The 13,051-nt window shown below is 44.4% G+C and overlaps 1 protein-coding gene and 1 long non-coding RNA gene across 2 annotated transcripts in view; one reads left to right on the forward strand and one right to left on the reverse strand.

The window, feature by feature from the left end:
- The first annotated feature begins 488 nt into the window (after positions 1 to 488).
- otx1 (orthodenticle homeobox 1) lies at positions 489 to 5,833 on the forward strand. Its single transcript, XM_060073392.1, has 4 exons — positions 489 to 1,025; positions 2,872 to 3,060; positions 3,225 to 3,376; positions 4,013 to 5,833. The coding sequence occupies exons 2-4, from the start codon at positions 2,964 to 2,966 to the stop codon at positions 4,844 to 4,846; spliced, it is 1,083 nt and encodes a 360-aa protein (XP_059929375.1). The 5' UTR covers positions 489 to 1,025; positions 2,872 to 2,963; the 3' UTR covers positions 4,847 to 5,833.
- A 6,234-nt stretch (positions 5,834 to 12,067) lies between these two features.
- LOC132473535 (uncharacterized) overlaps positions 12,068 to 13,051 on the reverse strand; it is a 3,980-nt gene continuing 2,996 nt past the window's right edge. Inside the window, exons 3-4 of the long non-coding RNA XR_009529443.1 lie at positions 12,838 to 12,869; positions 12,068 to 12,356 (exon numbers count right to left, since the gene is read on the reverse strand). This is a non-coding gene — a long non-coding RNA (uncharacterized LOC132473535). The remainder of the gene's footprint in view (positions 12,357 to 12,837; positions 12,870 to 13,051) is intronic.

The raw sequence follows: 13,051 nt of genomic DNA on the forward strand, positions 1-13,051 counted from the left end.
AAGCTTCTCCTCACATCTATAATTACCTTCATCATTTACTCTTGGGTTACATATCCGTAATTTTGGATCGAAAATATAAAAATATGCCTATTTGTTATCTTAAATATGTAATTATTTTATTTCGAAGTAATGACGTATACTTTCTAATTACTAATTCACTCTTATTTAAGTAGGGCCTAATTAGCCTAGCCTACATTCCAATTGTTGTTGGGAAAAAACGTATACTAGGCTCGCACTAACTCTGCTTTATACTAACTTTCCTTTAACTATTATTTTCTGCTGGGCCGACAGGATGATTTGATGCGTTGTTGTGGTGCCACTTCAACAGATCAAACGTTTTCATTAAGAGCCCATATCTTTAGTTTAAGATAGGCCTACACTATGTAACTATCAGGTTGCTTGGATTGATCTTTGCTGCTATTTCACTCCACTTTCCCCACTTCACGGACTTTGAAATGCCTTAAATAGGAATACAGAAACACAGAGCTCATACGCTGTGCGGAGGCGCTTTGGGCCCATGGAGGATTTCCATCTTGCTCAGATCAGTCCGGACCGACGGGGGAGGGGCATACCAGCCTGTTCCCCCGCGCCGATTGGCTGTCACTTCTGCCTGTCATTGCACACGTGGTCCCTGATTGGCTCGGAGCAGGCGGAACGGCAGGTGCCCTATGCTCATAGAGGGGTGGGGAAGTGAGAAGGTGATCAATCCCCACCGTCTACACTAGCCCCTTAACACAGTGACACACACACAACCACCAGCCCGGGCAAATTAGTTTGATTTATTTGGTCGGAAATCCCGGAAACATTTGGCACCACAACACAGGAGGACGTGTATGCACGTGTCGGTGATCAGTTTGGCTCAGTCTGGTCTTCATGTTCCTCGGCGATCTGCTGTATTTGTTTTCAAGTGAGTCGACGGACTTCCCTTCCCTACTTCCTCTACTTCTGGATATTTACTCTGCTGCTGCTGGCCTCCTGCAAGGCTCCCGGACGGACGCCTCGGACAAGGGAAGGATCCCCCAAAGGTAGGCCACTTCGTCAGAGTTGTCAACATAACAAGGACTCTTATATCTGGTTCTGTATTCAGTGGAGAGAGCGAGCTGCGGGGTGACAATAACCAGTGGAAATGGGACAGGGTCGCTGCAAAGGGAGTTGGAAAGTTGCCTAATTTAATAATCAATGTGTATGTGTTTCCATTCACCCCTAATATTCATGTGACATTATGAGAAGGATCTATTAATGGTCACGACGATTACCAACAAGCAAAATGAGTTAAATGCAGGTGACTAATATACAGATACACTGAGCCTATTTTTTTATTTCATATTATTCCAATCCAGTCATGCATATATGTGTTTTCTTGGAGGGCGACTGGCCATTCCAAAGTCTCGAGCACTTAGAGGACATAATTGAAGAGGCGAGTTTGGGTTTTAGTTAATTTGTTTGGCTGATAAGGACCTTGTGAAGCGGCTCTCCCCGGAGGTGTCATCTCATTATAATTGAGTTCATTTGCAAGAAGAAGTCTCCTATTCCACGTCGCTCATGCGATACTGAACACCAAGTTAGGGAGACGTCCCGCAGACCGCGGCGGCTCGAGCCCCTCCACCCATACGGCCTTATTGATCAGTGAGGTTGGATTTGGTCCTCATAGGGTCAGAGGATGAATATAGAATTCATGATCAATGTTGTGCTATTTATTTTTCTTAGAAATACAAATGTTAACGAAATAATTAAATTCAGTGGGCTTCTCCCTACTTTATTCAACAAAACGTATATACCTAAATAAGTGGCTGTTGATTGCATATTGAAGTATGATTGAAGGTTTAGTAATGGCCTGTTTTTGCCGCTGTAAGGCCTATTATTAGTAAGGATGTTGGTATGACCCTGGCTGCCCTGACCGATGGGCTACAGGACTTATTGTGGACGTTGATTTACTAAAAGACTCACTCTGCAAAGTCACCCGTGAAACGGGAAATAAACGGATTCGTTTTAATAACTTCTGAAGCCACTTTGAGTTTTTGTCAGTTCTTAATTTTGAATTGACCAAGTAACGAATTATGTGCGTTTACATGGAATTTAATCTACCAAAACACATTAGTGTTTACATTTAAAAAGGGTTTTATTTTTACGTTCAAATATGAATTGGAAACGGATGCTAATTTCTAATTTACAGACTGGAACACATAGTATCTCAGAGTGTACATGCCTGCAATATTTTTTAAAAGGCCCAACTCTTTCTGGGCTTAATAATAATAAATAATAAATGGCCCTCACATTATAAGGTCATGTCGGTGGTCCTCAGCAGTCATGTTGGGGCTATTGGGGATAACTACATGTCTCCATATTATTAATATTATTAACTTTGTACGTGGTAATCTATGCCTGTTATAACCAAGTAATAGAACATTTATTTTTCATTTCCTATTTGTCGCTGCTCCTTCAACTTGTGTATCATATATATTATTATATATTATTGGCTACCTATTTAAAAATGTCGTTGACATAGTGTAAATTACATTTGAATAGTATTTAATAATTAACATTAGTTACATTAGAATTATCCACATGCGTAGGTGCATTACGTTAAGATTGTGAACGGTAAAGTGGATAGGTGAACTGTTATTATGCTCAAGGGTGTAAAGAAACCTGATCCATTCCAATCTAGCAAATCCTTGGAGATGTGTAAAACACAATCCATGATTATTTGAGCAGTCACATTTAATTAAGACAACAAAGGAGATTGTCCGCGTTTTCTATGTCGCATGACATAACGAAACGACCAGCTGTGAGTGCGGCCTTCCTTTTTAATCTCCGCCTCTCCTCCTGAAGCAACGTATATCTAATATTTATTTCTCTTTCGTTGATTTGCAGTAAACTGCATCGGCCCTTCTCCCGTCAAGCTGCAACATCGGGGGAAATCCAACTATTGGCAAGATCTGGGGGGACCCGTGACTGCCTCTAGCATGATGTCATACCTCAAACAGCCCCCCTACGGCATGAACGGCCTGGGGCTGAGCGGCACGGCCATGGACCTGCTGCACCCGTCAGTAGGATACCCAGGTAGGCGTGCGTGTGTGTGTGTGTGTGTGTGTTAGAATGCCTGTGTCATATAGGTGGCAAGTACCTTCTATTTTTATTTAGGGGTTTAGGTCATGGTCACAAAGTCTTTGTAATATTAGTGTGTGCGTTCCTTCCTTAACGAGTGTTTTGATGCTCCTCTCCAGCGACCCCCAGAAAGCAGCGCCGGGAGCGGACCACCTTCACCCGCTCCCAGCTGGACATCCTGGAGTCACTGTTCGGGAAAACTCGCTACCCGGATATTTTCATGCGCGAGGAGGTGGCACTGAAGATCAACCTGCCAGAGTCCAGGGTGCAGGTAAACAACAACATCTGTACTTGCTATTAGACATCAGTCCAAGATGAAATTGGGCAACATGGCGCATTAGGATTTTTGGCTCCTGATTCCATATTTCTCGCCCACACCCTTTGTACAGATCAGGTCAGACGATGAGCAAATGTTGGTATCTTCTGCACAGTGTTCTAGAGGGTGGGAGTTGGATAGACCTGGAGAGCTGTACTTTACCGCCTCTCCGTACTGTAGTGACGCATCGGTCCCACGTGTCTCGTGGAGCTGGGTGTAAGGGGGGGGGGGGGGGGACCGAGGCCAGCCTTCCCCCAGCAACCCCCCGGTCGGAGGCGGCGTGTGAAACACAATGCTGAGCACCGCGCAGCTCTAGGGTTACCCTGCTGAGCGGGGAAAGCTGATAGCCTGTTATGCTAGCGTGCCGTGTACCAGTTCCGACATTAGACGCTGACAGGCCCAGGCCGAAGGGGCCGGGGCAGAGCTGAACCCGCAGCCTTAATAACCCTCCGTAGTGTCCTCCAACATGGCCGCTCGGCCTCCCTTTCCCCTCCGAGGGCCCGGCCCCTGGGCGTGTTGTGTGTGTTGTGTGTTGTGTGTGTGTGTGTGTGTGTGCCGGTGGCTCACTCTGGGCGTGTGTTGTGCTCCTAGGTGTGGTTCAAGAACCGCCGGGCCAAGTGCCGGCAGCAGCAGCAGAGCGGCAGCAGCGCCAAGGCCCGGCCTGCCAAGAAGAAGTCGTCCCCGGCCCGTGAGAGCACGGGCTCGGAGAGCAGCGGGCAGTTCACCCCGCCCCCGGTCTCCAGCACCGGCTCCCTGTCCTCCTCCTCCTCCACCTCCTCCTCCTCGGCCAACCACGCCGGGGCGGCGGCGGCGGGGCTGCTCGGCGGTGGCGGCGGTGGCGGCGGCGGCGGCGCCTCCTCCTCCTCCATCGGCGCCGTCTCCTCCATCTGGAGCCCGGCCATCTCCCCCGGCAACGGCCCCGCCGGGGCGGCGTCCGCGGGCGCGCCCCCGCTGCCCGAGCCGGGCCCGGCGGTGTCCAACGCCTCATGCATGCAGCGGTCGGTGGCGGGGGCCTCGGCCGCCTCCTCCTACCCCATGGCCTACAACCAGACGGCGGGCTACGGCCAGGGCTACCCCGCCCCCTCCGGCTCCTACTTCAGCGGGGTGGACTGCGGCTCCTACCTGACACCCATGCACTCCCACCACCACCACCACGCCCACCAGCTCAGCCCCATGGCGGCCTCGTCCATGCCGGGCCACCCGCACCACCACCACCACCACATCGGGCAGGCCTCTGCGGCAGGCCACCACCACCCCCACCACCCCCACCATCAGCCCTACGGCGGCTCCGGGCTGGCCTTCAACGGCTCGGACTGCCTGGATTACAAAGAGCAGACTGCCGCCTCCTCGTGGAAGCTCAACTTCAACGCCTCGGACTGCTTGGACTACAAGGACCAGGCCTCCTGGAGGTTCCAGGTCTTGTGATCCACTTTTTTTTATGCCCCCTTATAGTGTTTTTGTTTTTAAGAACAAAAAAAGAATTATGAACCATTATATACCAAACTAGTAGCAGGAACCTTGGCCATTGGTACGCCGTCTCCCGATCAGAAAGGGTTGTTAAAAAAAGAAAAAGAAAAAAAAAACTCCCACGAGGCCCTATGAAGTGAAAAGAGTGAACTTGATCAGGAGCAGCTGCGTGGTTTGCCGGTGAGGAGGAGTGGGGTTCTAAAGCGCCTCTGGGATGACCTGACGTCGCTACTGTTCTCACAACCCTGTCTGAACCAAACATCTTTGGATCTCCACCAGCGCTCTGGCTCTCGCGAAGGACGTGCGTCTGGAACCGCGGTAAACGGGCCTCACTCAGTGCGCACTGCGCACGCGCCGCCTGCACCGCGCGCTCTTTACCTCGACCCTATGAATCATGTACAGTTCTTATGTCTTATTTTAGATGAGAGATTTTAGTCGGCTACGTTAAGGAGCTGAGATATGTAAATATGTATTTGGGTCAGTTACAATGACCACGTTGATTTTGTTTCTGAATTTGAAAATGGTTTATTACGACTTTGGAAAAAAAAAAAGGATGTAAATGTCTTTCCCGATATTCTAAAGAGAACAAATTGGCTACAATGTTAAATTTTTACACTTTTATTGATAATAATAAAGAAAAGGGTACCTTTTTTGAAGTTAAAATGTCTGAAAACCTAAAATATATAAATACAAAATATACTGGAATGATCAGGTACAATGTATTCACTGCTATTAATTAGTAATAATTAATATTCTCAAGACACCTGACTTGGGCAGTGTCAAATGTGATATGTCCTACTTTAACAGCAGCACTTGACTTGATACCGAAGTCAAATCATTTGCAGGAATGTGTTTTTATTATCCCAACATGACAGTGAACCGTTGAATGTATCTTAAGACGACCATCCTTGCATATGTTCACACAATAAAGATCCGTTAACACGTCTTTTTCCTCCGATGACTTTGTGTGTGTGTGTGTGTGTGTGTGTGTGTGTGTGTGTGTGTGTGTGTGTGTGTGTGACCCAATTGGAAACGTAGTTTTAGATGAAAGGTGACACGGAGCTTGGTTGCTCTATTAGCGTTAGATTAAAGTGTTCTCATTTGAACTAGTCACACTTTTGTTTAAAGCGTGTTTCATTTTTAATTAACTTTGCAGAACGGGGTAAATGCAAATGAGCCGTAATCATCCTGACAGGCTTGGGACGTGACATGTACATGTGGGGCGCATTCCCACTTTGGAGAGCCACCCTTTTTAATCCTTAACAATTGAAACGCTAACATCTCCCCTCGCTTTGGGGAGGACGCGACATGTAGAGGAAATGCTGTTGGTTGACGTGGCGCCGCGGGGCGTCCCGCTCGAGGCGGGATCGAACCCGCGACTGTAATGTCGCGATAATGAGTACCGCTGTTGGCGCGGAGGAGTTGATCCAAAATAACCCGAAAGAATCTCAGCGCGTCTGACGTGCTAATTAGGCGGGGTGGGGCCAGGTTAGAGGGTCAAACTGTGTGTGTAAGAGTGAGAGCTAGAAAAGGGGAAAACTAAAAATGCTCCCAGGCATACACTGTGGGAACGAGGTGTTTTTTGTTTTCTGGCGTGTAGGCCTGTGCTTTAGACGTTTTTTTCAGAAGGCTGAGTGAGAAGTTGCAGGTGTCTTGGAATAGTTTCCAAACCATTGGTGGATCTATCCTCCAATTGGGATAGTACGGGTCCATCTCGCAGATAGGTCCACACACGGACGGGCCGATCAGCCTCTGGGTGTATTTGCAGACCTATGTCAAAAGAAACGAGGTGGCTTAACTATACCCCCTCTCTCAGTGAAACAGTGTGCGTGTGTGCGTGTGCACAGCAGCTGAATAAATAGCCTGCGAAGGAGGACATTACACTTGTTTGCTTTGCAGCATTAAGACCGACGACACAAACACGGCTGGATTTGTCGAATTTGCATCAAATAAACATTTGCAACCAATCTTGGGAATAGCTTAATGGGTTGTGCATCAACACCTGCTCCTCAGCTCCACGGTGGACACAATGGACGGAATCTATTAAAATAAATCAATTAAACAACCACTTTTAGGGTTGTTTACCCGCTGTCATAATACCAGAGCCGAGCTGACATCACAGCAGCCATATGTCCCGTGTTTTCCTGATTGTTCTTCTTTAAATCCTATTCCCATTTCCATTATGCAAACTGGAAATTAAAGAAATCAACAAACCACGTCATTTAGCGTTAATGGATTTCCCGAATTGTGAGATCGGAATAATATAAAATGTGTTTGACAGTTATTGACTGTCAAACACAGTCGAATCAGCTTTAGGGCTCACTTAGCTTCAAAAAGTGTTAATACAGGCTATATAAATTAATATGCATTCCCTGGCGATGACACACATTGTGTATAAACAGAAAAATGGGCTACCATTACCTATCCTATAGCAGAAAAAGGCCTATTTATTTTAACCTAAAGGTTATAATAAACCTATACCGCTGGAGGACGTTAATATAGTGCCATTTCTAAGGGTCAGAATAAACTTTTAGGAGTTAGGCCTATTTTAACTCCGTGAAATAGCTGAACTAGGCCCGGATGTAGGCCTCTTTAAGGCCCAACTAGAATGATCTTATCAAATAAAAACGAAACTAGTCAGATGAGCCACAATAGTCAATATACCTAATTTTAAGATAACTTTGGAAACAAATGTAGCAAATGTAATCTCAAGAGATAACTGTAAGATTAATAAAGTCCTAGTTGATGTTGTTCGTCTGCATGGCATCACTCCGACGCGTGGCGATAAAAAAACTCATATATGACATGTATGTATCTATGGCATTGACATAAGTCTGGGTGACTTGAAAGTTATAATTGGTTTATTTTTTATTATGCCTAAATCGTCCAGAAACATGCTAGTTAAATATAATTTCGCTAATCTATTACGCATAGTTAAGGAGAAATGAAAGACCTCAATAATTTAATTCATTCATTCATCTGTTCACACTCACTTATTGGATGTTCTATTTTTTTAATACAAGGTGACACCAAGCGTGGTCAGATATCTATAATTATAGGTTACAGGTTATTTTGAGAAATCGAACCCAGAGAATAGTTCATAAATTTAGATTTTAGGCTTACTAATTTTGTATGTAATTCTGACAACTCTATATCAATATTGACATGGCTAAAAAATGTGTTGAGACTGAAAATCTAGACCCTTTACAAATGACGTATGGTATTGACATTTTCCACTCGGCCTACGTTTCTTTATCAAATACTACAAATGTTCAAGAAAACATCATGAAAAAGTGAATTGCATGTTTGGATAGAAAGCCACTAGTCTCCAAGCTCAAAAACACAACATGACACATTCCCGCTGTATTATGATAATGTAGTGCAATAACTAAATAAGTATCCAAAAGAACATAGCGACAAGTTATTGAATTAATCATGCCGACACATTAGTGTGCAGAGTTACAACGCTGGGGTTGTTAAATCATCTACAGTTGAATGTCAGGGCAGTTCCCGGTAGAGTTGAGACTTGTCATGTTTTGGGAAGGAGGACAGAGAAGTGAAAAAGGCAGTGCAGTGGGATCTGATTGGCTGCCGTCGAACGGCTGCCAGGTCTTTCAGTCCTAGCGTGTTGGTGGGGCGGTCTGAGCACGAAAGGAGAGGCATGTAGGGTTGAGCTGGAAGGTCACAGGAAGGTCATGGTTCAGGGTGTAGTCTACACCGCCGTCTCCAGTTTCTGGGCCTTTGTTAGACGAGAACTCGGGATGCGGTTCTACTTAAACGGCTTGGTGTTATTGTTTATACGTTTTGGGAATAGTCAAGGACAATCACATTGGGAATCGGTACACAGGCTATAAAGAAAGGTTTGGATGGTTTATTATTTTCCAAGGAACCCGAGTCAGTGGCCATAAAACGGTGCTAAGTCTATTGTGAGCCTATTGCTAAGTTTAAGTTACAAAAAAGCCCAACTCGTCTATAGAGCACTGACACGCAGGTCTCCAGTTGTAGGAAACACCATGCAGCCAGCCGTTTCGAGTCGAGTACATCCAAACGCTCATGAGGGAATGGAAATACTATTGGTCCCTATAACAACAGTATTGGAATTGAAAAGTTGAGTCTGGTAGCCAATATAGCCGACCTGGCAGGGAGAAAGCAGCTTAGTCACCCCTATGACACAAGGTACTGTGTGCATTCATGACATTTCAGCGGGGCTTGCCTGGGTTTAGCCAAGCCTAATCCAGCCAAGCGCACCAACCCTCACTGTGGCTCTCTCCAACCAGGGCCACTGACAATATTACCAATGTTGCAGGCGAGCGTGTCTCCTGCCAACACACAGTGGGCGGCCGCTCGTCACCACAGTGAAACACTGCCCACTTCAATCCTTTTTCATCATTTGAAAAGGAACGGAATGACTTTCTTTCTTCTTCGAGCACTACCTGTTTGCACCTTTTACTGCCATTCTCTGATCTTCATTTAGATCTGTTGCCTCTCAGACAGGAAGGTCTAATTGGGTAAAAAAAAGGCTCTGTATGATCTCATCTGGAAAGGATCTGGTGGACTTTGGACCACAAGTCACAACTTGTCCCCCCCCCCCACAGACCTCTGAGAGGGGCTTAATGGAGCACTATGGGCCTTCAGGCCTCACTGGCCTCCAAGCCCCAGCATCCCATCTGCATGTGGGCCAGCGCCCTGGATGTGCTCTTATTAAAAACGTCTCTATACATCAGAGGAGGAGCCTGCGTCCACCTTGGTGCCCAGCCACGCCCGGAGTGGAGGAGAAACATTCCACAGCCTCTGTGTGTTGATGGTCATCACTAAGCGGGGAGTTGCCTTTTCATTATTGTCATTGTTGTTTTGGTTGTTCCTGAAATCCGAACACATGCCTTTTGAAAAGGCATCATTGTTGTTATTTGTGAAGCCGGTCTCCTATTTTACCAGCTCTAATAATATGTCTGATGCAGCGTGATTTATCATGACTAAGCTCTATGCCTCGCTCCCCTGCTTAACCTTCTACAGATACACGTTTGATCCTCTTTGTCAGAGTGTAACCCAACATCCAGCAGGAAACGGGGTAACACAGAAATCCAATCACACCTCAACTCACACATTGGCCTATACTGCAAATCATTGTTAGTATGCACAGTAGCAGAGCAGGACACATTTGACACTGCTTCCATACGTTTTCCTACTATGGATTACAATTAAGACTATAATATTGGACTAAATAAAACATAAATCACGTGCGTCTGACACTGAAATAATGTTGATAGAATATGTATTAATAGCCAGTCAGATACTAGATAATGGATGCAAGCCCTTCCCCATGGAAGGACAAAGAATTAGCCCCATCAATGCTATGATTAGATCCATGGGGCCAAACTGTGGGCCCTAGGCCAACAAGGAAAGACTACACAGCTGTTGCAGAGAGGAAAAGCCAGATAACCTGGATAATAGTAAGTGCTAGAGGCCTGACTCATTTTCAAATGCTAACAAGGCCGTTTCACAGCCTCGCCTGCTGCGCTGAATGCTAATGCCGCTAACAAGTTTATCTCTTACATTCATCTCAGATGGCGAAGATTTGTGCATAACCCTAAAGCTTTGCAGTAAACCTGCTGGCCACATTTCAATGAGGCATTACTATTTCAGACGTGCATATGTATAGCAAAGCTGACATCATTACGTTAAGGTTAACAAAGGACAGTCTCTTATCCTTCAAAGCATTTTGCTTTTCAATATATATTCAGAGACTAAAACGGTGGCTTGTTCCCCCATCAACAAGATGGGAGGAACTTATGCTCGCCTGTTAAGCAATTTAGCAGTTTTTATTGGAGCCGTCAAGTCAAATAATCGGTACATAATGCAGCTTTGGTTTGCGAGTGATGAGCGTGCCGAGAGAAGCACTAAAGGGCAAGGACAGATGCCACTTCTGCTTCTACCACTGCAGCAGTGTGACTGTATCATCGCCAGGGAAATGTACCTTTTTGATGTCTACACAAGGGAAGTATTAGTATCAGACGGAAACCAAATTCATTTTGCTCATCCCTCTCGCTTCAAGGATCGCCTCGCCCGCCCCCCCCCAAAAAAACATACAATGATTATTTTTTCTAAAAAGGGGCTAACAAAACAACAACAACAACACCAAACAACACAACAGCATCACAGAGAAAAGCGTCCTCGCTGATCTTCTGTCCATTTCCAAAATCGCTGCTTGTATATTTTTTGGTGGAAATCCTCTTAGAATGCAAAGTAAATAGATTACGATACAGTGAGGGATTAAGGCCCGCGCCGCGCTGTCAGATTAGCGGGTGAGCAGCGGGCGGCGACAGCTCTGACATGGTTATGGCTGCTGTTCAGGAAAGAGGCTCCGCGCTTTAAAGTCGCTGCTTGGCTCCCACTCATGAATAAAACTGCGGCCTGTAATCTCAGCCAACGCACGCACGCACACATACAAATATACACACACACACACACACACACACACACACACACACACACACACACACACACACACACACACACACACATATATACCCACCTACACGCAAACATACATATACACACATACACAAAAAGACACGCACTATATATATATATATATATATATATATATATATATATATATATATAGGCACACATACATATACACACATGTACACACGCATAGGCCTACATATATACGCACGCACACAAATTCACAAATATATGCACAGACATACATACAAATACACACTCACTGATAGACACACATACATATACACATATATACATATAGCCTATATATGTATTTGTATATGCATATATATATATATGTATATATATATATATATATATATATATATATATAAATAAACACACACTTACACATACGCAGACACATAATCAAACATACATCTACACACACGCACACCGACACACATAGAGTTATTATCACTAGATGGGCCTATTGTAAAGCTAATGTACCTCAGGATCATCGATTTGATTGCTGATGAAAGAAGGAGTATTTATTATTAGACATACTTTTAACCCTTTCCTGGATTTTGTTAAGGCAAGACTCAACATGTTTCCCTCTTCCTAAGGTGACGACGTTCCACTGAAAGCACTCAACAAACGGCACAACGTCCCACTGCAAGTTCTTTATTCTGTTGTTAAAATATATTTTCAAGTGTGAACAATCAGTGATTCATTACGTAAAAGTCCAATAAATAATCACTGTGTATTATTGTTGAATCTTTTTGCATTGATAAAACAATAGTGTTATCACCAACATTTGCTTGTTAGATAAAAATGTAATAAAACAATATAGGTGAGTTATTACCACACTCTCTCGGCCTGGGTTCTAACCCACTTGTAAAGGGTGCAGCTTGTGCCCTCCAGCTCTACAGGGCAGACCCACTCTGCTTAAGTAACAACAGGTTTGTGTTTACACACGTCCTAGATCAATAACCTCAAGTGTTCCAGGGTCGTCTCTCTTCTGAGGAAGACAAACAAGAAGGATAAAATATATATTAAAAACATTACTCACACATCTATATTAAGCTATAGATATATAGACATATATCTATAGTATCTATACCTATAGTAGTTAACTTTCCATTTCCTACAGTATGTAAGAAATGGAAAGTAGTTATAGTGATTCTCATATATCAATATCTTAATATAGATACAAACATCTTAATATAAATCCATAAACTAGCCTATGTTGATGAAAAAGGACATATGACATCCATGTATTCATGCTATGCTAGGTTATGTGATAAATTATAAACCTACCATTATATTTAGACAACATTAGTTTTCTAACTATAGCTCACACAGCAAGAACATTGTTACACTAAACCAGCCCCGACCAGGTGCTGTGCTGTGCTACGAAAAACATAAGCTTTTAAAGTTGTAGAGAAAGGGAGGTTTTGTAAATAGTATATACTGTATATAAAGAGAAGATATTGACTTACACTGGGTTCATCTTCATCCATCCTGATGGTTCCTGCGAAACCAAACGCTCATGTTTACTACACTTGACACTTGGACCGTTTAGGAGCTAACAAAATGCCCTTAAGCACAACTTATACACACATACATATTCAAGCACAAACCAATTGATAATATAGTTGCACATCATTTAGGATTATGTAGGCAAACACATACACGCACACACACACACACACA

This window comes from Gadus macrocephalus, chromosome 15, assembly GCF_031168955.1.
Source record: "Gadus macrocephalus chromosome 15, ASM3116895v1".
NCBI lineage: Eukaryota > Metazoa > Chordata > Actinopteri > Gadiformes > Gadidae > Gadus > Gadus macrocephalus.

Coding starts and splice junctions, on each gene's coding strand:
- otx1 (XM_060073392.1), top strand. CDS start 2,964: ATGATGTCATACCTCAAACAGCCCCCCTACGGCATGAACGGCCTGGGG. Junction 3,061..3,224: donor CCCGTCAGTAGGATACCCAG/GTAGGCGTGCGT, acceptor GCTCCTCTCCAG/CGACCCCCAGAAAGCAGCGC. Junction 3,377..4,012: donor TGCCAGAGTCCAGGGTGCAG/GTAAACAACAAC, acceptor TTGTGCTCCTAG/GTGTGGTTCAAGAACCGCCG.